Below are 25,706 nucleotides of genomic sequence, written 5' to 3'. Positions count from 1 at the left end.
CGCGCACCGGATTAGGTGAATTAGGGAGCCCCGAGCCGGGCCACCGCCGCCGCTGTCGCCAGACCGTCCGCGCCATGGAGCACCCGGCCGACCCCGCCGAGGCGCGCGCCCAGCAGCCCGGCAAGTGGGCGCTGGTGCGCAGCCTGAACCAGGCGTTCAAGACCTACGCGGTCATGCCGGTGAGGCCTGCACCGGGAGGGGGAGGGCGCGCCCCGGGGATCCAGTCCCGGGCCTCAGTTTCCCCGCCTGTCGCAAGCCCGGTGGGCCGCAGGGTCCCGAAGCCCAGGGTGCGCGGACGTGCACTTCCTGACTGCCAGCGTGAGCTTGCCCCAGGCTGCCCCTCCTTTGGGGGAGGGTTTTGCATCTGGAAAACCCAAGCCGAGTGGGCCAGGTCCGAGGAGGGACTTCCCTCCTTTGCTGGCACCCAGAGCAGCGAGCGCCTGCAGGTGCACAGAGGGGCCTCGGCCAGCGTTTGCACACTGCCTGACCCGCTGGCAGCAGGAAAGCACGGCCGGTCTCCTCTACCACCCACGGTTAGCGGCTGGACACTGCTCCTGCTCGCAGGAGGCTCTGGCAAGACACTTGGCTCATTTTTTCCACCCATGAGAATGGGCTGATAAAACCAGTGTCTCAGAGTGATTTCGAAGATAAATGAGGGGGAAGTGTTCTGAAACAGACTCTTCATTCTACAAATAGGGAATGAGCCCCAGGCCTGGGGGCAGCAGGAGGGAAGAGGCAGAAAGAACTAAGGCCCTGGGGGGAACTGATATTGATCTGAGAGGACTTGATGCCTGGGAGGAAGCAGGGTAGACATCAAGGACAACTTGCATTTGCACGGTCCTCTCATCTTTACAGGTACTGGCTCCTTCTATTCTAAGACTGAGAAGACTGAGGCTCAGAGAGATTGAATGATTTACCCGAAGTCACACAGTAGTAGTGGCAGAACTGGAACTAGAATTCAGATCTCTTGACTACATGTTCACTGTGGATGTGTGCTGGCTTTACTGGGGTTTGGGGGTATCCTTGAGACCATCTGGACAGACCCATTGTAGGAAGTCACAACTCTGGGGCTGGCAGCCCGCAGAGCTGATGGGGGCCTGGGACATCCTCTGCTCCAGCCACTCATTTGACAGCAAAGTTGGGACTTGCCCCAACTTACACAGCTACACTGAGGCAGGTGTCATGTCACAAACCTTGGATTCAAGGTGAGGTCTCTGGTGGGGTGCCCCTCACAGTGCCCCTCAAAGTGGTCACCTAGCAGTGGTGGTAGGAGTGGGGCCAGATGCAGTCATCGGCTGCCTGGGGACTGGCGACAGAGCTGGTAGAATTAGACCTGGAGGGCCGAGCCCGTGGCGCACTTGGTAGAGTGCTGCGCTGGGAGCGCGGCGACGCTCCCGCCGCGGGTTCGGATCCTATATAGGACTGACCGGTGCACTCACTGGCTGAGTGCCGGTCACGAAAAAACGACAAAAAAAAAAAAAAGAATTAGACCTGGAACCCAGTTCTCCTTTCCTCACCTCCCCACTCCTGCCCCTCGGTAAAGTGTCCTTTCTTTCACATCTGCCTTCCTTCCTTCTTTCCCTTACCCAGCCAGTGACTCCTGACCCACCCTATTTTTGGTTCCGGCTCTATTCTTCAAATGCTAACAGTGACTGATTTGATGAGTGACTGTGGCCAAGTTCCTTTCTCTCTTGGGCCTCAGTTTCCTATCTGTAAAATGAAGACTCTTACTTCCTGGCTGCATTCTGCTCCATGGACTTTCCCTGGGGCCACCGGAACGTTCCCCCTGGGAGGTTCTCAGGCCCCAGAATTCTCCCTGAAGCCTCTTAGCTGCCATTTGAAACTTTCCTCAAGCTCTGACCTGGAGCAGAGATAGTTAAGTCACTGCCCTCCTGGGGACAGCCCTAGCTAGAATTGTTCTTGTTACTTCTGCTTTCTGTGTGGGCTTGAGCACCTCACCCAGCCTCTCTGAGCCTCCACTTCCTGCTCAATGAAGCTTTTTATTTTGGTTATTCTGTTCTTCCAGTGGGAAACAAATATTTTCTGTGTGCCAGGCCCTGCGCTGGGCCGAGGGATACAGATAACTGAGAGAGACCCCTGCCTTCCAGCGGCACTCAGTGAAGTTTCCAGCTTGCCTTTTGGGCCTACGGGCTATCTAGGGCCAGGGACCCTGTCGGTGCTTCCTGTTTTGCTCCCCGAGCTGGGTTTGGGGCTGGTCCCAGGGCATGTCGGGAAAGAGCACTGGAGTTTGTCAGGCCTGGGCTTAGTCCTGGCTCTGCCACAAAGCAGCTGTGGCACGTTTCTTGAGAGATGAGGTGGAGACAGAATCCTCTGTGTAAGGGTTTGTCTTGAGGTTCCCTGAGGTGGTTATCACAGGGGAACCTCTAACTTACCACCGGGCACACGCTCACTCCTCTCACACTCTGTCACATGCTCACTCCTCTCACACTCTGTCACATGCACACTCCTCTCACCCTCTGTCACATGCTCGCTCTCTCTCACATGTTCAGCCGCCCCCACTCTGGGCCCCCTTCTTTCTCACCCTCTGTGCTTGGCTCTGGGGAGCCACAAAGGAGAGACTGGGACCCAGCCCTGGCCTCGGGGAGCTGCAGGCAAGCGGGAAGGGAGCAGACCCAGGTGGTGCTCGCTGTCAGGGGAGGCCCAGGGCTGTGGAGGGATGACTCCATTCTCCACACAGCAGCCAGAGTGAAATTTTGAAAATGGAAATCCATCATGCCGTCCTCCAGTGGCTTTGCGTCACCCTTACAAGAAAATCCAAGTCTGGCCTGTGGCTTGCAAGGCTCTGTGTGACCTGGTCTGCAGCCTCAGGCTGCCCTCACTGCTCTGGGCACTCTGGCTGTCCCTCTGTACATGCTCAGTCCCCAGAGTTGGGAACAGCACCGGCCACAGTAGGCTCTCTACAAATAATGAACGAATAAACTCTGGCAGGGGTTGGGGAGGAGGAGGAGGGTGGGGAGGCAGGGATCGGCCAGGGGAGAGCTGCTGATATTCGCTCTGGGTCTCCGTAGAGGGGTGGGCATCCATTCAGTGGAAAGGTAGGGGAAGCAGGTGACCATGGGCTGGCACTTAGAGTGGGTGAAGCATGTGGCAGGATGTACAGCTTGGGTCTGGGTCTCAGGCAATTTATGGGAAGCAGCCATGGAGCACACAGAGGACGCGCAGTAAACATGAGTTCTCCTCCTCTCCCAAGCCTCTCCAGTTTTTCTTACTTTTTCTAGGAGAAATCTTGGGTTTGGAACTAGCCTGTAGCCCACATGTGCCGGCCTCCCATTCATGTAAGGCGAGGGCCCACAGTGACAGTCATGGCTGAAAAGCAGTTGGTCCGAGAGGAACAGGGGGAGGCCCAAACAGTGATGAGTGGGGTGGAAACTGAGGCTCAAAGCGATCAGTGGCTCATCCAAGGCCAAGCAGCGCCTGGGACCCAGTCTCCTGACTAACAGGCCAGAGCTACTCCTACTGGGCCAATCCTACAGGTTGACTTTGTTGTGAATCAGTTTTATCAGCTGTGATGTTTCTAAGGGCCACTTGATGGTATGTTATATTTTTTTAAGGTTGTCTAAGTTCTTCCACACTCCTGGAGAGTTTGGGAACCACCCCCAAAAAGAATACTTTTATTATGATTAGAATAAAATCTAAACTGTTACCCTCCAGCCAACAAGGGCGTACATGTCCTGGACCCTGCCCACCTCTCCGACCTCCCTCTCCCTCATCAAGTTTTGCCGCAGCTGCCTCCTTGCTGCTCCTTCCTGCCTCAGGGCCTTTGTACTTGCCACTCCCTCTGCCCAGATTGCTGTCCCTGCTCTTGCCTTGGCTGGCTGCATCTTACCCGCAGGTCTCAGCTCAGAGATGTCCTCCACAGATGGCTTCCCTGGCTACCAAGCTTAAGGATGGCTGGTTTTGTTCCTATCCACCATTGGCATGTTTGTTCCCTCCATAGCACTCACTGACATCCAAAGTGATCACATTAATATATTTGCTCAGTTGTTTACTTTTTGTTTCCTCCAACTAGAAGGTTGGCTCTGTGGTCACTGCTCTATCCCCAGCAATTTAGATCAATCAGTGCCCTGTACTCAGTAGGTGCTCAATACATGTCTGTTGACTGTATTAGTGCTGAACATGGGTATTCTGAGTCCATTTCTCTGGCTGAGTTTTAGATTTGGCTTCCATGAGCCCTTACTGAGTGTGTGTGTAATGAGAGCCAGGCCCTGGGCCAGGGGACACAGAAGTGACATTTCTCCCTCAAGGTCGGGACTGTCCCCACAAGCCAAGAGAGAGGAGAGTGTGGCTGAACTCTTACCACAGGCCCAGGACAGAGCAGTGTCACTGCAAGGAAACGATGATAAGAATTGACCCTGGAGGTGATGGAGGCTGCCCTGTTCACTCACAGTCTGGGTGTCCTCTGGTGTCACCTCCTTTAGAACCAACTACTTTTCAGCCACAGCTGCCTCTGTGGGGCCTCATTTCATATGAAGCTGGTGCCTGTTACAGACAGGCTAGTCCCAAACTCAAGCTTTCTTCCAGAAAAAGCAAGAACAATTGGCGAAGCTCTGGAGGGGAGGAGAACGTGTGTTTACTGAGTGTCCACTGTGGGCCTGGGGCTCCATGGCTGCTCCAAAAACTGCCCCATTTAATCCTCAGAGAGGAAATGGTTTGGGTGTGTCAGTGTTTCTGCCTGAAAGCCCGGTGAGTCTGTTATACTCGTGTAGGGTATAGAGACGGCGGAGAGCAGGGCTGTAGACAGTCTTGAGTTTGAAGCTGCCCAGCAGTGTGGTGTGGGCTCTTCCCCTCTCTGAGCCTCTGTTTACTCATCTGTAAAATGGGAGGGCAGTGGCTGCTACAGAGGGGGACCGATGACATAAGTGCCCAGCCTAGGGCCTGGCACAAAAGGCGCCCAGGGAGTGCCGTTCCCTTTTCTTCCCTCTTCTGTGGTTGGCACCAGAGCCTCCAGTGGTGGTGGTGGGAGGGGGGCGGGGAATAGGGCTGCCTGGAAGGAGTGCCCAATCACCCTCCCTGCTCACCTGGCCGAGACTCTCTCTTGCCCACAGGGGGACTATGTGTGGATGGACCTGAGATCTGGGCAGGAGTTTGATGTGCCCATCGGGGCAGTGGTGAAGCTCTGCGACTCTGGGCAGATCCAGGTGGTGGACGACGAAGGCAATGTGAGTAGCCCACTCCCCTCCTGCCCTGCGCCTTAGGGAGGACCCAGGCTGACAGGTGCCATGAGGCAGGGGCCAGGCAGTGCCCGTGCCCTCACTTCTGCCTCTCAGACACCCCTCATCCATGGAGCTTTCCCCACTCCCCCAGCAGGAGGAAGCTCCCCTTCTGCCCCAGGCTACCTGTTCTATTTCCACAGTGCTTAAGTCCATTCTGCCTGATATTAGGGGGCGTTGTGTGTGTGTACACACAGAGAGTGACACCATGCTGGAAGCTCATCAGGCAGAGGGGTGCTTTGGGGTCAGACAGACTGGATTCAAATCCCATCTTGCCCACTTATTAGCTGTGCAACCTTGGCCAAGCCTTCTTCCCTCCCGAGGCTCAGTTTCCTTTTCTGCAAAATGGGGATAACAGTAACTATTGGGTTACAGCATCATATGAATTCATCTATCCACTTTGATACTGTCCTGGGAATTGGTCTAACAGATTAACTGTATCTCGTGGCCCAGAAGGAAAGGGACACAGGAAGTGTAAGTTTGATAGGTAGTTACAATGGGGCCTTGGGGAGGGAAGGAAAGGTCTGAAGTCAGGGGCCCGCCCTGAGGAGGTGGGCGGTACCTATGAAGGCCCAGGGAAGCCCTGGGGCCTCTGAGCATGTGTGCATGTGTACAGCGTGTGTGTGTTTTTGTGTGTGTGGCATTGGGGACATATAGATGTGGTACAGAGCACAAGGACATGAAGGATCCTGGGACACTCAGTTCCACCATAATTTGGGTTGTGCCCAGTTCCGTGCTGGTGCTGAGGACAAAGAGATAAGCAGAGTCCCTGTCTTAGCCTTCTAGTCTAGAAGGGAGGGAAGAGTCAGGAAAAAGAGTGCAGTTACTTGGAACAGAAGGCTCTGTTGGGGGTGAGGGGAAGGCTCAGGATCCTCGAGGCCTGGTACAGGACATGGAGGGGGCAGGGGTACCACCCATATCCCTGAAGCCCTTGAGGGTACCCCGCTCAGGGTTTACAAAGTCTTTTGACCCAAGTTCTGTCTTTGGATCCTCACAGTATCTGTGAAAGGCAGGGAGGGCAACAACTGTTACCCCATGGGGAAACTGAGGCACAGAGCAGGACCACATGGTTAGTCCACAGCTAGTAAGTGGTAATTCTGTAAATAGAACCCAGAACCTCTGGCGTCTAGGCATGAGTTTCTCTGTCAACATCTCGGTAGCAACTTTGGGGCTCAGGTTATGCTAAGCATGCTTTTGTCCCCTGGGCTTTAGAACCCAAGGTCCTGCAACATCATTCCTGAGGCTCCACTTTTAGGACCCTCTAAGAAGCCACTGTGCAATTGGCCATATTCTCTCCCCTCCCCCACTGGCATTCCTTCAGGGCCAGGCCTCATCAACTGCCCTGCCTGTCCTCGGGCAGCACACGACAGGCCCATTGGAGCCCCCAGGGTGGGGACCAGGGACTCTGCCTGCAAGCTTGAGTTTCACCTGGGTCATGTTGCATGTCAGATGGTGTCCCGTAACTCTGTGATACTGGATCCTAAGGGTGCCCTCCCACCCCGCCCCCCAAGGCCCTGAGAGCGGGGGCTGCAGGAGGGGGAGGGGCATGACTGGCTGATGGGGGAGGTGAGGGAGGCTGGGGTTTTCTTCAGCCGCACTGGGCCCCAGGACTTCTGGCACCCTCTTTCACAAGCCCTTCTCACTCCCATCCCCTCCTCTCCCATCCACACCCCCCAACTCCAGGTTGTCATCCTTTACCCCTCTGTCCTCCTATAGACTCCCAGCAACTTGAAAGGAGGGACCAGGCAAGTCCCATCTGGTTCCCCAGAACTTAATAGAGCATCTGTCCAGGGAAGGCTCTTAGGAAAGACTTGCTGAATGAATGAACGAAAAATGATGGTTCCAGTCCTCGCTGGAATCCTAATGCTCTGCCTTTGTCCAGAGGTACCCCTCCTTCCTCTCCTCCACAGAGCACATTGTCCCTGTCCCTCTGAGCTCAATCCCAGGCCAGCTCTTTCCCAAATGGGTCCCCAGTCCCTGGAATTGGCCATATTCTCTCCCCCCCTCCCCCCACTGGCATTCCTTCAGGGCCAGGCCTCATCAACTGCCCTGGCTGCACTTTGGCCCGGGCCATAGGTGCTGTGGACCTTGACCCAAAAGGTGCTGGCCTCCACTGGGAGTCCTCCCACGCAGGAAAGGGTGGGACCACCTCAGCTCTGCCTCTTAACTGGGCAAGTCATTGTACCTCTTGAGTCTGACTTGTCACTGTAAAATAGGGTCAGTAATTCTCTGTTCTGAGGAACAAATGACAGCATGCATCTTCTTTGTAAAAAAAAACACATTAGAGCAATCATACCCAGCACTGGTTGAGTGTGTACCAGGCACCAGCGCTTACCATGGCTTTATAGAGCTGGCAGGAGAAAGCTACCAGCAAAGGTTGGCCATTACTGTATCCATTAAACCTCCCAACGTCCCCAGGAAGAACGGATTGTTATTCTCATTCCCATTTTACAGATGTAGTCATGGAGGCACAGGAAGGTAAAGTATAGGGCCCTAGGGTCATGCAGTGGCTGAGCCACCTCCTAACATCTGTGCTAAACTGTCACAGGGAAGAACTGTGGGGGCCAGAGGTTGGGGTCAAGTGAGGAAGGTAGACAGCTTGCTCAGGAGCCCTCTCCCCTCTGGCCCACACTGGGGCCTAGGACCAAGTCAGGGAGAGGGGACCAGGCAGAGGGAATTTTCCAACTGGATCAGCTTTTATCAAGAAATAGGGTGCCCGGGAGAGAGGAATGTTCCATATGGGATTGGAAAGTCCAGGCAGGTTCTTTGACCTTACCACTTGGCCCTGTCATGCCTTGGGGAGGGCTCGTGAGGATCTGACCCGGATCGAAATGTGCCTGGCCCAGGAGGGGCTGTGGAATGTCAGGGAAACTGGAGTGGTGGGCTCGGGCTTGCCCTGCTCCCTCTGAGAGTCTTGGGCAGGCTACACCCTGCTCCAAGCCCATTTTCTCATGTGAAGTGAAGGGGCTGGAGGAGGGGACTTCTGGGGTCTCTCCATGCTAGGACTTCTGCTTCTAATTCTGACCCAGTCCCCAGAAGTCACCACCAGCCATCTGTCCCATCAGAGGCCCCCTGCTACATCATTTGTGCCTGACCCTGTATGATGCACCAGGGCCTGAGGTGGAGGTGGGGGTGGTACAGGGGAGCACGGGGCATGGGCAGCATTGTTGGGGCAGGCTTTAGAAAGTGGGGAACATCTGAGCCTTATGAGCCTCAAAGGCTGAGTGGAAAGAAGGTAGAGGGAGGAGTGTGAGCGAAGTCACACAGGAGTTTGGGGACACAGAGACCAATCTTCCCTGGCTTGGAAGTACAGGGGTGGCTGGAGCAAAGGCTATCAGTCTCCATGTCCAGCTCATGCTGGCCCTTGAATGCCAGGCTTAATATGGGGGCGGGGTGGGGGGTTAAGGAAGGGCTCAAAGCCCCAGAGTGACAGGGTCAGACTTGTGCTTGAGGAAGTTCCCAGGTGGATGAGGGATTGAAGGGGAGAGCTGGAGGTAAGGTGGGGGATAGCAAGAGGCAGGGCCAGGCAGTGAGAGACGTGGTCTAGATCAGGGTGTGGGCTTGAGGCTGGCAGGGAGGGCACTGCCCACTCCATAGTCCTTTAGAGGGTTGAATAGGCAGGACTGGGTGACCAGTTGGACCAGGGGTGGGGTGGGGATGGGATGACAGATGCCCAGACTCCTGTTAGTGTCTAGCTGTTCAGGTTGGATATGCCAGAGGGGGTCTGGGGGACAAGCAAGTGTGGGAGGACATGACGTTGTGCATATCTACTCAGCAAGTCTGAGGGCTTGAGCTGGGAGGTGTCAGAGAGGTCCCTTTTCCCCCCAAAGTGTCTGCCTGGTCCTGAGACTCCCGAGTCCTGGCATTTGGGAATGGGAGGTCTTTGGGGGCTCACTCAGGCTGTGGCTCCACCCTAGAGCACAGGTCAGACTCTCACTTTGCTGAGAGTCTGAGATTGTGAGGAGAAGGTGCTGGAGCCCCCCTGGTGGAGGGGAGGAAACCAAGGCTTTGCAAGCTTCTGGAAAGCTCCCAGGCTCTTCCCAGGTGCTCCCCCATCTACCACCTCGAGGCAGCAGGGAATATTGCAGGGGAGAGTAATGGGGGCTGGAAAGGCAACCTATGTCCCGGTTTCCTTCAGCTCACAAGTACTGAAAGTCCACATATGTCATCAGCCCTGTGACACATACCCCGGGAGGTCCACCTCTCCCCATGTCACTGCCACTGCCCTGCCTTCTGGATTTCCCTTGAACGTACCAAGTCCTCGCCAGCCTCAGAGGCATTGTGTTCACTGTTCACTGGGCCTGGAATTCCTGCCCCCCACATCTTCTTACAGTAGTCTCCTCTTCATTCAGGTCTCAGCTCAGATGTCATCTCCTCAGAGAGGTGTTCCCTGACCACCCTATCTAAAGTAGCTCCCTCTTCTTCATCACATATGCCTGTGGTTTATTCTTGGCTCTGAAATTACTTTTTATGTATTTGTTTACGGTAGTCTGGATTTGAAGTCAGGCCTGTGTAACTCCAATCATTACACTTTCCACTCCATCCTGCAAAGTGACTGGGGTTGGGGGGCTCTGATCCCCTTGATGACAGGCGCCAGACAGGGCCAAAGTCCTCATCCTGCCAGCTTCTTAGGTCTGCAGAGAGAATCCCCTCAGAGGAGGAGAAGCCGTCCTTGAGGGGAGAAGGCAGGGAGGTACCATCCTCCAAGTCTCAAGCCTGTTAGTACTGATAGCGTGTGGCCGCGAGAGGACGAGGCCCTTACCGGGTCGTACAGACCGCGGGCTCCCACCGCTTCCCGGCCCCTTCTCTGGCCACTTCCCTGCCGCGCAGCCTAGGCCCCAAAGCGAGGTGACGTTAGCCGCCCTGCCTCCCGCAGGAGCACTGGATCTCCCCGCAGAACGCCACGCACATCAAGCCCATGCACCCCACGTCGGTCCACGGCGTCGAGGACATGATCCGCCTGGGGGACCTCAACGAGGCGGGCATCCTACGCAACCTGCTCATCCGCTACCGCGACCACCTCATCTACGTGAGTGCCGCCACGCCCATGCCACGCCGCAGGCCCCCGCCACGTCCAGGCCCCCTCCACGTCCCCGCCCAGGCCACACCCACCCCGGCCACGCCCCACCACACCCAGGCCTCGCCCCGCCCCGCCCCTCCAGCTTCGACCCCGCTCCTTCCAGGGGTCCAGCCTCCGGAGACTTTGCCAGCTCTGCAGCTGGTCCCGCGGGGGCTGGGGCTGGGAACTCATCTGCCCGAAGTCGCTTGGTCTGTGGTTCATTCTCTTGGGCATGGCTTGTGTGGTCTGTGGTTGGGGAAGTGGGCGGTTTGTACTACAGGTTCACGTGCCTCCCTACGCCTTGAAACCACTGAGAAGCCAGGGTGGGGTGGTGAGAAGCTTAGCGCTTTGCTCAGGAACCCGGGAACTGCTGTCCGTCTGAGCGTTTTTTATGGGATTGGGGCCTGCCAGTGGGTCCGGGTCCGAGGCCATGAGAGTAGGGAGTCTGCATCCTCAGGAGGGGGACGGAGGAGGGAACATGCTTCTCCACCCCTCAAAACCTTGATATTAGAACCAGTCGCGCGTACACACACACACACACGCACACACGCACACACACACACACACACCACACGCACACACACACCACATGCACACGCACACACACCACACACACACCACACGCACGCACACACACCACATGCACACGCACGCACACAGCACACACGCACGCACACACATCACACACGCACACGCACGCACGTACACACCACACACACGCACACACACATCACACCACACGCACACACCACACACACACACCACACACGCACGCATACACACACGCACACGCACGCACGCACAGAACACACACACAAACAACACGCACACAACACACATGCACAAATGCACACACACCACTCTTCACCTTGAAACTCAATAGGACAAAAAAAAAAGACCATCTTACTCAGCCACGACAGAGCTGATCCCAGGAGGGTGGACTCAGAGAACATCAGAAGGAGAAGGGCCCGTGGAGATTACTTAGTCTAGAGGTGCTCACACTGGTTGGTTGCAGGAATGCTTTATGCTCTTCAAAATGATTGAGGACCCAAAGAGCTTTTGTTTATGTGGGTAATATCATTGATATTTTCCATATTAGAAATTAAAACTGAGACGTTTAAAAATATTTATTAATTTATGTAAAAACAACCATAATAAATCCAGTACAGGATAACATAAATAATACATTTTTATGAAAAATACCTATCTTTGCCGAAATAAAAACAATTACTGAGAAGAGTGGCATTGCTTTACAAGTTTTGCAACTCTCTTTAATGTCTGGCTTAAGAGAAGACAACTGGATTCTCATATCTGCTTTGTATCCAGTCTGATGTGATAGTTTGCTTGAAGGGTATGAAGAAAATGTGGACTCACAAATATATAGTTGGAAAAGAGAAGACTTTGCAGGCTTCCTGAAAGGGACTTGGAGACCCTCAGGGGTCTTTGGTCCACACTCTGAGAACTGCTGCTCCAACAGCCTCATTTTATAGACTGGGAAACTGAGGCCCTGCAAGGTTTAGCCAGGCCAGAGCTGTGTGCTGGGGTCACGGCATGCCTCTGATCCAGCCTCACTCTCAAGCAGCTCAGAGGTGAAGGAAACCAAGGATGTGCAGCAAGGAGGAAGCGGGAGGAAGCACCTCGAGGCAGGGCCCTGCCAGGCCAGTGAGCGGCACAGAACCACTCAGGTTGTCAGGACCACAAAGGGGAGCCAGGGCACAGAACAGGAAGAGTCTGAGGGAGCCCCAGGTGATATCCCTGATGAATCACAGCAAGGGGCTCTCGGGGCCAGGGGCCAGTCCACCTCAGAAGCTCTGGAATTATGGCCCCTCAGCTGCCAGAGAGGCCCTAGGCCACCCTCCCCACTCTGGGTCCCTCTGTGGCTTCAGGCTCCCAAGGAGAGATTGTGTCAGGGTCCTTCACGTCCGTTGAGTAGGCACAGCAAGCAGCTTTTGCAGGGAGGCATTCAGCACTGACAAAGCCCCTGTCACTCTGTCTCTTACTTGGGGCAGGGCACGGATGGCACCTCCAGACATGATCAGCGTCACCCAGCCAGGGGGGTGCAGGTAGAGCTCGGCCGGGGCAGAGATACCTCACTGTACCTCAGAGGGACCCACTGCTGTCTGCTCCCCACTTCTTGGTGGCTCCCTCCTTGCTCCTCTCCCTGGAGGGCAAGTGGCCACAGGTGGGTCCTGGGCTCTATGTGGCCACTCACCCAGGCCTGGGCAGTCTGACACTTAGGTGAGGGGGGGAGCCTACCTGTCCACCTGCCTGCCCAGCGAGGCCACTGCCAGAGCTGACGCTCCATTATTGTTCCCGTGCCGAGGTTGAACCTGAGACCCATTCTCCTGCCAGAAGGAGGCTGAGGGCCCCCTTCCCAGGGAGGAGCTGAAGAAGATGGGGGTCTCCACTACAGACCCCACCGCACAGTGACTGAGAATAGCTCAGAGGCATGCAGAGTGCAGTTCAGTGATTTTGCAGGCACATTGGTTCCTCACCTGTGAGGGAGTCAGTTGGTGGGCGAATCAAGGAGCAAAGGCAAAAATGGGAATTGTCAGAGGGAGGGGAGGGAAAAAACTGCAGACAGTCTGGGAACAGCGAATCTTGCCTGTAAAATTGGGGAGTGGAGTTAAACTGGCAGCTAGCAAAGAGATCAGCCTAGACGCTAGTCCTCGAGTAGGCTGACTAGGAGATCACAGATAATAATTCCAGAGGTTTATGGATTCTCCAGAAAGCTCCCAAATCTGCACCATTTGCCTCATTAGAAGCTCTCGCCAGTAACCTTTCTGACACCTTTTCTGTGTGAGGGAGAGGGGGCGGGGGCCGTCCCCTGTGGAGGGACAGGGAAAGGAGCTGAGATGAGGCTTGAGCTGCCCTCTTGTCAGGGACCCCTGGCTGGGAAACCAAGCCATGGTGCCTGGAAGGGCCCCAGCATGGGTAGTCTGGAGAGTCTGTGGGCCTGAGAGTCTGGGGTCTGTTGGTCTGGGGATCCCTGCCCAAGAATCACAGGGTTCAAAGAGGTTCCCTCGACTTGCTGAGTCCATGATTCTGTGACCTGGTGGATGAGGTAGGATTAGAGCAGGGTTCTGAAGAAGCAACTAAGCCATTGTCCCCCCCGCAGAAACCGTACCTGCCCCCAGCCATGGCAACCCTGGTCACTTCGTGGATTGGGTTACCCTGGGCACAGCCCCACGCACCGAGGATTTCCTCAGATTACCACAGCCGGCTCACAGTGTGGGCCAGTGGATGCTTTGTCCCTGCCTGCCTGCCCTGGGCTTGCCTGCCTCCAGCTGGCCTGCCCCCAGGAGCCTGAGGGACAGCACCCCAGAGCCACCAATCAGCCACAGGTACCCCAGAATGGGGGAGGGCCCCCGAAGACACCTAGCAGCCCCTCAATGGGTGATCCTAAAGACCAAGAATTGTCGTCCCTGGCTCCTGCAGAGAACAGATGGCAGGGCTGGTGGGGACCCAGGGCTCCCTGATGCTGAGCAGAGGCTAGATCCCTGGTCTGGGAGGTGGGAGGCCAGGGCCTTGGCATGTGGTCTCAGGAGAGTCCCCTCAGGCATAGCAGGGAGACTGCATGGGGTGAGCAGCTCTGTGACTCTGAGAAGATGTGTGAGTCCCAAGATGTGATCTTAGTCTCCATGACCTGCTAAATGCTAAAGGAAAAGCCCCCAGGGCTGGCAGGCCTGGGGGCTTCCTGGAAGAGGGGGAGCTGGAGGTGGAATTGATTCCTTCCACATCTCTCTGGACTAAGGGAGGCCCCCTGATCTCCACCTGGGGACTTGGAGGCCCCTAGGCATCATGTGCCATGTCCTTACCTTGGGAATAGTCCTTATCTCTCCCCCACCCCAGCCTGTGGCTCCATAGGGCAGGTTTTATTACTGGACTTGAGCAAGAGGCCTCTGCTGGGCAGTTGGGCATTAACTCTCTGTTAACCTGGACCCTTATAGGGGACCAGGAGGGCTCAGGGAGCAATGCCAGGACCTCAGAGGACTGATGGGCACTGAGGCCCAGAGAGGGCCACGTTCTCTTCCCACCACCCCCACTCCCAGCTCCACAGGCCCCACAGTGCATTCCTGGGGTTTGGGGAAGCCCAGTGGAGAGGCCAGAGCCCACTGGGCTAGAGTCTGTGCCAGGGTACCCCCATTCATCCCCCTCCTGCTTATCTGCTGGGTAGTCCCTTGGCAAGTGCCTCCTGTTCTCGGAGGCCCAGTTCTCCCATCTGAAAAGGGGGGATATGACCACACCTCCTGGCCTTCTGAGGAGTTGAGGAGTGACGGAGCAGAAGCCACAGGGTCCTGCACCCAGCAGGGATCTTCCTGGCAGTTGGTTTGTCCGTGCCACTTGCTGGGAGGGTCCTCCTCAGTGAGGAAAGAGGCCTCGTTTTTATTATTTATTTTGAAATGGGTATATGTGCTTCAAAGTGGAAAGTTTCCCTCCTACCACAGAGAGAACCACTGCTACTAATTTCTTATCCATCCTCTAAGAGAAAGATGTAGATATATAATATATATATACGTATGTGTGTGTGTGTGTGTGTGTATGTGTATGTATATATATATATATATACACATACATACTTTTTTTTTTTTTTTGACCAGTAAGGGGATCGCAACCCTCGGCTCGGTGTCGTCTGCACCACGCTCAGCCAGTGAGCGCACCGGCCATCCCTACATAAGATCCAAACCCACCGCCTCAGCTCTACCAGCACCACACTCTCCCGAGTGAGCCACGGGGCCGGCCTTATAATATATATTTTTATATAGACTTGTATATATAATTTTTTTCTACACAGAAGGTAGCTTCACTCCTCACGTTGTTCTGTGCTTTGTACACTTGTGACATCCCAGCCACCCTCCCATCAGAGTGGATAGGGCTGCCTTGGTGGTGCTGACAGGCCTGTCCCTAGCTCCCTTCCCTGCTAGTTCCTATGGACAGCAGGTAATGCTGTCCACGTGATACCTTCTCCACCCATCAATTTAGTCACTCAACAAACATTGCTGAGCATGTCCTGCGTGCTGTGCATGGTGCCAGGCTCTGGGGGACAGAGGCCTTGAACCAGGACTAGAGAGGAGTCAGGTGAGCGAACTGAAGGGGACCATGTGGGGTGGGATGGATCCCACAGGAGGGTGTCCGGCTTCATGGAGGAGGCGTCATCTCGGCGTGGATGAGAAGGAATTAGCTGGATGAAGGGGTGTGGGGAAGTGCGATCCGGCCGGTGTTCCAGCTGGGGATGAGGCTGGCAAGGGCAGGCGGTGGGGCCAAGGTAGGTGGGGGGGGCTGTGAGAAACTGCTGGAGGGTTTTCAGCAGGGGATGCCATGGTCAGATTTTTTAAAAGCTCACCCTGGCTCCAAATGAACGATTGATTGTAGGGGGCAAGTGTGTGTCTGGGAGCCCCATGGGGAGGCTCCCGCAATGGTCTGCTGAGGAGTGATAGTCCCCAGGCCAGGGAGGTGGCCATGCAGATGGAAGAAGTGGGGGAGGTGGAGGAGAGGGAGGCGTCGCGGGCCTCCCAGGTCTTTGCCCTGGGTGAAGGACAGTGGTGGCTCTGTTGGTAATTTGGGAAGGCTGAGGGGGAGGGAAGGGTGAACTCTGGTTTGGACATGCTGGTGGACATCAAGTGGGGGTGTCCAGGAGGTGGGGGCTGACAAGTCTCATGCTCAAGAGGGCCCTCTGGGCTCTAGGCAGAGTGCACAGAGCTGTGGGTGGGAGAAGAGGGTCTGGCTGTGGCCGCAGCCCCTGGGAGGTTTCTCATGGTGTCTCGGCAGCCCCCATGTCCCTCTCTGGCACTGCCCCTGCTCTGCACTTGGCTCTGACCTCCTCCTGTAGGCTGGTTCATTAGTCTGAGATAGTGTCTCTGCCTCCAGCCTTGGTGACCACCATTCATCCTCCCACGGTGGCCAGGGTGACCTTTCTCCAGCAGACCTCTCAAATGTCATGCCTTTTCATGCCTCTGTGCACCTGCCCACTGGCCAGCCCTCTGCCTCTCCCGCTCCCAACACCCCTCAGATCGAGGAATCCAGGTGCCTCCATCTGAGCTCCCACAGCTCCGGCTTCCCTAGGGTCTCAGTAAAGGGTGGTTGATGACTGCATGGAGTCTGCCTCGTGGCACGCAGTGATCACGGGCCAGATGGCTGAGCATCACGTTACTAAGCAAGTACTAAGAAGAAAGGCAGTGGCACTCACATACAGGCATCTGGCAAAGGTTATGTCCTTGCCCTTTTGTCTTAACAACAGCCCTGGGAGATGGGTACCAACTACCCTGTTTTACAGACGAGCAAACTGAGGTTTGCCAAAGGACATTTCTCATGGCTGATTCACGGTCTGGCACGGGTTCCCCACCCACTGCTTCCCACACTGGGCAGGGCTAAGCTGTAAGGGATGGAGGCTGAGGGGTCCTGGGTCAGGGCCTGGTGGGCTGGGGGTCAGCAGGTCCTGATCTGAGAAGGTAGCTCAACCCAGGGCCCGTGTGGTGGTGTTTGTGGAGATCGCCCTCATGCCCGCTTCCCCACTGACCAGCTCCTTTTCTCCTGCTGCACACTTTGCACCTCAGACCAGCTGCGGAGGGAGGGTGAGTGTGGCGCAGAGCTTCATAGCTTCCTCGCTTGTTTGCTTGGCCTCGCCACTCCCCTCAAGCTGCTTCCCCTGCCCCACTCCGCCTCTCCCTGCTTGGGCTGTTGAGGCACAGTGACTCCCAGCTGCTTCTGGCCATGAGCTGTTTGGAGGAAGAGACTTGGATGGGAAAGGAAAGTCCTGCTGGGCCCAGAGAAGGGTGGCACCTGGTCAGGGCTCCTGGTCTCCTGCTTTGCACAGCCTGGCCTGGCCCAGGCAGGCAGGCACTTCCCCAGGCATTTGGTGCCTGCAGCGGCTCTGGGGCATGGCTTCAGCTCTGGTGTGATGCACCGAGCCCTGGGTGGCAGAGGATGGGTGGGGCTCTCACTTCCCCTGTGTGGTCACATCTTTCTTTGCCCTGTCCAGGCCCCAGATGTCTATACATCCATCACCAATTACAGGCTGGTCCCGCCCTTTTCAAGCTGCGGGGGTGGGGTGGGAGGAGGGAGAAGTAAACCCTGGGTGCCTTACGCTGCCCTGGTAAGCACTGGAGGGCCAGGCCGTGTTGTCCCCTGTGTGGTTGGGCCCCAAATCCACAACAGGAAGTCTTGCCCATGGACAGCCAACCTGTGCCCTCACAGAGGAGCCCAAGTAGAGAAAGCCCCAGAAGGCTATGTGAAGTGCCTCTGGCCTCATGCCTACTAGGTCCAGGATGGCTGGAAGGGCTCCATCCCCCAGTGCACAGCAGCCCCCTCTGCCCTGGGGTGGTGCTGCAGAGACTGGGGCCCACCCAGCCCCCAAGCCACGTACCACCCCCTCCCCCACGGGCCACTTCAGTTCTTTATGGCTTGGTTCGCACTCCTTCCTCCCTCATCAAGCTGGTCTCCCCTCTGGGACATGGTCCACTTTATGAATTTTGCTCCAAAAATTTGAGATTCAGCACTCAGAGGCAAAGTGGGAGCCAACATTTGAAGAGTGCCTACTGTGTGTTACGAATTTTAAAATGTACCATCTCCTTTAATCTTCATAAACAATTATATTATACCCATTTTACAGATAAAGATAAAGAAACCGAGACTTAGAGACCCTCCCTCCTTCTCTCCCCACTTCCCGCCGCCCTTCGTCAAGTGTCGCTGAGCACCTACTTGGAGCCAGACCCACTGCTGGTCTGAAGGCCCTGCCCCGGCTCCTAAGGAGGCAAGATTCTGACCTCGGGTCCACTCATGTGACTCCAAAGCCAGAGCTCCTCCTTCTGGAGGGACAGAGCAGAGCAGAGCCTGAGAGCTTTCTAAAGTCAGAGCCTCCTACATGGGAAGTAGTGAGCTCCCCATCCCTTGTTGCCCACAGACGTACACAGGCTCCATCCTGGTGGCTGTGAACCCCTACCAGCTGCTCTCCATCTACTCGCCAGAGCACATTCGCCAGTATACCAACAAGAAGATTGGGGAGATGCCCCCCCACATCTTTGCCATTGCTGACAATTGCTACTTCAACATGAAACGCAACAGCCGTGACCAGTGCTGCATCATCAGGTGAGCGCCCCAGCACCTGCATGGAGCTCCAGGCTTAGCACCTAGAGCTCCAGCTCTGCACTCTTGCTAATACCTCCGGAGATTGCCTGCACTGTTGGAAATGCCGTGAAACTTCTCAGGAACCAGTGCCTATGCACTCCATGCTGTGCCATGATGTAGAGAATCTCCTTCTCTTTCCCAGGTCTCATGTCTCTGTTAATGCCACCAAAGCTCATGTTAGCTTTTGAGGCCAACCTTGTTTACTGATGGCTTCTGTTAAGTTACGGTCAGTTGAAATCTTGGGCTCCTGTTTTCTCTTGGGCAGAGGATAAAAGGACAAAGCGTTGACTGAGCATCTAATATGTGCCGTGCTCTATGGCACATATAGGTGGAGGGGTATGTATGTCTGAATGGAAGGGAAAAAAGTAACTTTCACGTGTGGCCGAGTACTGAGCTCCTTTACCCTTCCCTGGCCCTGGAAGATCTGTATCGTCAGCTCATGTTGCAAATGGGGGAGCTGGTGGGTGGGGGCAGCCTAGGCTATAAGGGCCGGATGGGCAAGGGGTCATTGTGGGCTGTGACTGGTCCTGCTACTCCCTCTGCAGTGGGGAGTCTGGGGCAGGGAAGACGGAGAGCACGAAGCTGATCCTACAGTTCCTGGCGGCCATCAGTGGGCAGCACTCGTGGATCGAGCAGCAGGTCCTGGAAGCCACCCCCATCCTGGAAGGTCGGGCCAGGGCTCTGAGGATGGGACTGGGCAGCTGGGTGGGGGCTGGCTTTGCCGGTGACCCTCGACCCACCTTGTAGCATTCGGGAATGCCAAGACCATCCGCAATGACAACTCGAGCCGCTTTGGGAAGTACATTGACATCCACTTCAATAAGCGAGGAGCCATCGAGGGCGCCAGGATTGAGCAGTATCTGCTGGAGAAGTCACGCGTCTGTCGCCAGGTGGGCTTGAGCCCCAGGGATGCGAGTGTAGACATTTTTTCCTTGGAGCAGAGCTGCACTTGCCCAGGACCCCAGCCTCAGGGATGGGTGGGCACACACTGTCTGTATAGTCCAGGTGTCCCTCACCTCCCATGCTACTGCCTGCTTGCCTTAGTGCCTGAAATCCCACCATGAAACCCACTGACTGGGCTTCTGCATGAAAGCCATTTGTTAAAGTAGAAAGCCATGTTCACAATCTTCCCAACCACACGGACCTCTGTGGTTCCTGATGGCCTCCTCCCGCCCTCCTCCCTGTGCCCCCGACACCTGTGCCCACATTTTCAGGCCCCTGATGAAAGAAATTACCATGTGTTCTACTGCATGCTGGAGGGCATGAGCGAGGATCAGAAGAAGAAGCTGGGCCTGGGCCAGGCCACCGACTACAACTACCTGGCCATGGTGAGGCCCAGGCAGGCACCCTGGGGAGGGGATGCCCATCCCAGGATTGTAGGGAGTGGGCTGCTGGGGCCTCAGCCTCAAGGGCTCACTGGTCCCAGGGTCCCAGCCTCTTGCTGCTGTCTGGACACCAAGGAGAAGTGGGCCCTGGGCCATTGCTGCCACCAAGCACAGGGTAGGGGCTCTTGGGGCCATGTACAGGACAGGCTGGCTTGGGAGCACACTTCCTTAGCCCTGGGAGAGCCCATGTCTGATTGCCTGGGCTGGGCTGGACACAAGTGTGGGCTCTGGCACCTGATGGGTGTGTAGTGTGTGTGTTGTAGGTGTGACAGCCTTCCTGGACACTTCCTGGAGCTGGATGGCACACTTGGAGACACGCGCGCATGCGCGCACACACACACACACACACACACACCCAGACACAGGTCTCGTAGACACACACACAATGGGACGGACCCCCTGTTGATGCCCTGCCTGTCTGCAGTTTCCCCTCCTCCATCCACACCAGGCTGCACCTGGTGAGGGGTTAAGTCCCTGAGAATGGGTGTCCCTGGGGAGCTGAGGAGAGCGTGGTAGGGTCTTGGTGCTGTGACTGCCAGGCAGGTGATCCTGCACCCTGTCTCCCACCCTGCCACCAGGGGAACTGCATAACCTGTGAGGGCCGGGTGGACAGCCAGGAGTACGCCAACATCCGCTCAGCCATGAAGGTGCTCATGTTCACCGACACCGAGAACTGGGAGATCTCGAAGCTCCTGGCCGCCATCCTGCACCTGGGCAACCTGCAGTATGAGGGTGAGGTGGCACAGTGCACATACCCATGCCCACCAGCATGGACCCTCTCTGGGATGGAAGCTGGGAGAACTCACCTGCGGGTAGATTCAAGCAGGTCTGCTAGCTTAAAACCATCCTCAAGTGTGGTGTCGCTGTGCTGAGGTTCCACCATAGAGATGTACAGATAAAGTATACTGAGAGTTGACTCTGGGCCCTTCCAAACTTAAGGTGGATGTCTTAGAGAGAGGGTAAATCCTTGAACTAATTCATACTAAGATCTGAGTGACTGAATAACCATCTTCTGAGGGCAGAAGGCTAGGGAAGGGAACATGTTCACTCATCTAACATTCCCTGGACACCTACTATGTGGCAGGTTGGGAGGTGGTCCCTTGAGGCAAGCACCAGGTCCCACACTGCTCTTGCCCCTGGTGCCCACCATGGGCTCTGGTCAGTGTGGGAGCTCTGGGAAATTTTCTCAGTGAATAAATGATCGTAAGGCTAAGAAAATCATAGTCTAGTGAGTCATAAAAGACTAAGACATGGAAAGGGGGTGCATCAGGCAGAGGAAAGAGCTTGTGCAGAGGTCCTGTGGCCTGAGAGAGCAGGGCACGTTTGGGGAAGGGTAGGTTCACAAAGCCAGTCTCATAGGAACCAGAGCTGCTGCCAAGAGCTCTGCGAGGCTGGGAGTGGAGGTCGGGAGAGAGAGGCACAGCTGGCCAGTGTCTGCTATTGGGATGCCAGGCATGGTGCTGGTGCTCCACATCCATGGTCCCTACCCTCATGGTGCCAACAGGCTCATGATGAGAATATTAATCAAACATACTCGTATATTGACCCAGAGAAGCATTTACTCATGGTGCTGTTGCCCTCTGTGGACGTGGCAGGCCCCCTGAGAGTGGGTATGGCAGCCTGGTGCTCCTAGGACTGTCCCTATGCCCGCCCTCCCTGCCCTGATGCCCCACCCCTTGCCGCCGACAGCCCGCACATTTGAAAACCTGGATGCCTGTGAGGTCCTTCTGTCCCCATCACTGGCCACAGCCGCATCCCTGCTTGAGGTCAGTGCCTGGACTTCTTCCCCCACCTCTGCTTCTGTCCCTCTGAAGATAGTGTTTATCTCAAGCTCAGTGGGGGCTGGGTTGTGGGAACCAGGTTGCAGGGTCCCCCTGTTTGGGAGAGTTTTGTTCAGTGTTGAAAACCACCTGTGCTGGGCACAGTTCCCTGAGGAGCAGAGCCCAGAGCCTGGGAGCCTCACTAGTCCATCCCAGCCCAGCTGCCCCTGGGATGGTAGGGTGACCTGGTTGAGTCATTCCTGCCCTCTGGGCTGAGCTTAGTCTCCGCACCTGGGTAAAGGGCACTGGTGTCCTTGAGTCAATTCATTGAGTCTGTCTGTCAGCCTTTTAGAAAACACTAGGCTCTGCCCTGGGTTGGGAAACTGGGATGAATAAAGCCAGAGCCAGGGCTGGCCCTAGAAGGGACAGGTAACATGCTGGGGTTGGGAGGGTGAGGGGGTTGTCAAGGAGGGAGAAATTCTTTCCAGGCAGCATTTGGGTGGGCTTCGATGGTTGGGGAAGACGTGGCAGTGGGGTCACAAGGAAGCGCATTCTCAGTGAAAGGAACAGTCCCAGCCAGGCCTGGGTGGAAGGTTAGGAGGAGGGTCTAGGTGTGGGTGGAGGAAGGGACAGGCTGGCAGGTGGCGGGTGGGTGGCTGGGTGAGCACCTGGGTGTCATCTGCACCAGGTGAACCCCCCAGACCTGATGAGCTGCCTGACGAGCCGCACCCTCATCACCCGTGGGGAGACAGTGTCCACCCCGCTCAGCAGGGAGCAGGCGCTGGACGTGCGGGATGCCTTCGTCAAGGTGGGCTGTGTGTGGAGGCGCCTGCTCTCCCCACCCCTCAGGAGGTTGGCTGTTGATGGGCAGATGCCCAGGAGTCCACAGAGCTGGGCGCCATCTGGGCCTCGACCCCTGCCTGCCCTGGGGCCTGACCCAGGCTCCGGCCACTGACTCTCTCCTGGACCTGGGCCAAAATCTGCCTTCTTCTGAGCCCCAGGCATTTATTCATCTCACAAGGGACTGGGCACTGGCGGTGCTCACCAGGGCCCTCTTAGCTCTGGTTCCCGTAGGCCCTCATCCCTTGGCCTGTTTTGATCAGCTGTGCTGTTTCCAGCCAGGGGACACCCTCTTTGGCCTCTCCGCAGAAGACACAGAAGAGGGGCTGGGTCAGGTGGGAGGGCCTCCAGTTCTTCCTGTCTCTACAGTCACACATTTGCCATTCATTGAGCCCTTCCTCACCAGCGGCATCCCCCAAACCCCACCAGGCCCGGTGCTGGTCACTGGGACCTTGGAGATATTCGGAGCTGATGAGAGAGACAGACAGACAGAGAGATGGGAACCCAAAAGAGGGCTCCTTCCGCTCCTGCAGGGGCAGGGAAGGGTTCTCAGAGGAGCTGATATCTCAATAGAGTTTGGGACACATGTAGGAATTGTTCAAGCAGGGAAGGGTGCTCCAGGCAGAAGGAGCAGCTTGAATAAAGGCTTGAGGGTTCCAGACAGCAAGTTGTTCCATGGAAGGGGCTGGGGCGAGGCCACAGAGGGTCCAGGAGCCTGGCCTGTCTCTGTGGCAGGGTGTGGCGGGGCCCAGGTGGCTGATGTGGCCGCCTTTCAGGGGATCTATGGGCGGCTCTTCGTGTGGATCGTGGACAAGATCAACGCAGCGATTTACAAGCCTCCCTCCCAGGAAGTGAAGACCTCTCGCCGGTCCATCGGCCTCCTGGATATCTTCGGATTCGAGAACTTTGCTGTGAACAGGTGCCACATGGGGCTGTGCTCTGTGGGGATTTCCTTCCACAACATGGACATAAGAAATGTCATATCTCTGCCTTTAAACCACATTTGGTTGGCTCCAAGCATACTCTGCCAGGCTGTTAGAAAATTTGACTTTGGACATCTGGTGGGCCCTCCCCGCTTTCTTCCCTCCCCTCCCCAGGGTCAGCTAAGTACAGCAGGGGTGGTGGGGGAGGTTCTTACACCATCCTGGACACTTGGGGAGGCAGCCTCTATTCTCCAGTCCCCACTGGCCACCGCGGATCTGCCCAGTGTCCAAACTACAAGGTGCCTTGAAGCAGATGAGGCCAGGCCTGAGTCAAGCTTAAGCATCAGGGTCTCAGCCACCCTTGGGGTCCTACACCTCTTATGGACTGTGTAAGGGGCTGATGTGTAGAACGGGCATGGGTGGATCTTGGGGCTGGAGATAGCCAGCCCTGTCCCCTCCCTAGTTGCGTGGCCCTGCAAAGTCACTTCAATTCCTGCAGTGTTCAGATGTCTCAGAACCCTTCCCCACCACCAAGACACCCACCTTGAAAGCACAAGGCTGTGTCTGCAGCTCAGTTCTGTCAGGTCAAGGCTCTGCCTGCCAAATCATGTCAGCCCTCCCCACCTCCCATTGATACTTTTGATGTCTCCTTATGGTCCACCTCCCAGCATCTTGGCTGTTCCCCTCCCAGGTGCTCTGCCAGGGGTCTGAGTGCCTGTCCCTCAGCCCCAGCCCTCCCTACATGGCCTAGTCATGCAGGGAAAAGGGTCCTGAAATGGGGGTCCTGAGCCCGGGGTTCTAGGTTTAACTCTCCTTCTGACTCACCAAGTGATCTTGGTCAAGTCCTTCGCCTTGCTGGGCCTCCTTTGTACACAAGGATGCTGCACTTGACAATCCTGCCCACCTCAGAGGTTGGACAGCACATGATGGGAGCACTTGCTGCGGGTCATGCTGCAGGTGGAGGCAGAGCCAGCCCCTGAGCAACACCCCTACCCCGCCCCATTGCCCCCCCAGCTTTGAGCAGCTGTGCATCAACTTCGCCAACGAGCACCTGCAGCAGTTCTTCGTGCGGCACGTGTTCAAGCTGGAGCAGGAGGAGTATGACCTGGAGAGCATCGACTGGCTGCACATCGAGTTCACCGACAACCAGGATGCTCTCGACATGATCGCCAACAAGCCCATGAACATCATCTCCCTCATCGACGAGGAGAGCAAGTTCCCCAAGGTGGTTCTGCAGCAGGGCAGGATCCTGCCACTCCCACCCACAGGCTGGGGGGAGAGAAGGTCCCTTTCCCACTCAGAGCCTCAGCTTTCCTCATCTGCAAAATGAGACTAATGAAACCCACCTCTCAGGGTGGCTCCAATCCAGTGCATTCACCTGACATTTGGGAATCACCTACAGTCCACTGGGTCCTGAACCAAACAATGAAGATCTAAGCACACAGTTGGCATAGAATAGGTGCTCAAGACACAGAATATGTCTCAGAGTGGGGGAGGGGGATTGGTCCCAAGATTTAAATGGTCCCGTGATTAAAATCATGGGAAATAGATTTTTTAAACTGAAATGTACTTTCAAGGTTTAGTTCCAGTTCACCCATTTAACAGATGGGGAAATGAAGGCCCAGAGTTCTCCTGTGTGGGGTGTATAAATAAACGGAGGGGAAGTCTTGAGATAGGCAGAAAAGGGGATGGAAAACCTGGGCAGGTGAGGCAGCAGGGCCTGGTGGAGAGTGGGGGGGGAGTGGAGGGTGGGCTGGGCAGCTGCCCCTGTGTTCCCACAGGGCACGGACACCACCATGTTGCACAAGCTGAACTCCCAGCACAAACTCAACGTGAACTACATTCCCCCCAAGAACAACCATGAGACCCAGTTTGGGATCAACCACTTTGCAGGCATTGTCTATTATGAGACCCAAGGTACCGGTGGGCTGGGGGGCGTCTGTCTCCCTTTGCCTGTGCCCTCTCCCTTCCCCTTCCCCAGCGGGAGAAAGACATTGGGGTCCTGGAATATAGTGAGGGAAGGGGCCTTAGGAACACTGGGCTCAATGCTCTTTTTTTGTTGTTGTTCCAGATTTTGGGTGATTTTTAAAGATTTTTTAAATTGTATATTATTTTATAATGTGTATCCATGGGGGATTGATTCCAGGACTCCCCTCAGATACTAAAATCTGCGGATGCTCAAATCCCTGATACAGAATGGCATAGTATTTGCATATAACCTGCATACATCCTCCCATCTCCTTTAAATCATCTCTAGATTACTTACAGTATGTAATGCAATGCAAATGCTATGTAAATAGTGGTTATATTGTGTCATTTAGGGAATAATAACAAGAAAAAATTCTGTACATGGTCAGTATAGATGAAACCATCCTTTTTTTTCA

The 25,706-nt window shown here is 55.7% G+C and overlaps 1 protein-coding gene across 3 annotated transcripts in view; it reads left to right on the top strand.

Moving 5' to 3' along the window:
• The first annotated feature begins 5,069 nt into the window (after nt 1–5,069).
• The window catches only part of MYO7A (myosin VIIA), a 65,778-nt gene continuing 45,141 nt past the window's right edge, over nt 5,070–25,706 (top strand). For all 3 annotated transcript variants that reach the window (XM_063092803.1, XM_063092802.1, XM_063092801.1), the window contains exons 1-12: nt 5,070–5,180; nt 10,108–10,260; nt 18,191–18,375; nt 18,960–19,081; nt 19,162–19,304; nt 19,629–19,742; nt 20,378–20,531; nt 21,489–21,565; nt 22,248–22,367; nt 23,176–23,318; nt 24,337–24,547; nt 25,104–25,239. In XM_063092803.1, coding sequence (XP_062948873.1) covers nt 5,082–5,180; nt 10,108–10,260; nt 18,191–18,375; nt 18,960–19,081; nt 19,162–19,304; nt 19,629–19,742; nt 20,378–20,531; nt 21,489–21,565; nt 22,248–22,367; nt 23,176–23,318; nt 24,337–24,547; nt 25,104–25,239 — 1,657 coding nt within the window. In that variant the 5' untranslated portion in view covers nt 5,070–5,081. The remainder of the gene's footprint in view (nt 5,181–10,107; nt 10,261–18,190; nt 18,376–18,959; nt 19,082–19,161; nt 19,305–19,628; nt 19,743–20,377; nt 20,532–21,488; nt 21,566–22,247; nt 22,368–23,175; nt 23,319–24,336; nt 24,548–25,103; nt 25,240–25,706) is intronic.

Source organism: Cynocephalus volans, chromosome 4 (assembly GCF_027409185.1).
Source record: "Cynocephalus volans isolate mCynVol1 chromosome 4, mCynVol1.pri, whole genome shotgun sequence".
Lineage (NCBI taxonomy): Eukaryota > Metazoa > Chordata > Mammalia > Dermoptera > Cynocephalidae > Cynocephalus > Cynocephalus volans.
This window is presented reverse-complemented; position numbering and strand designations above follow the sequence as displayed.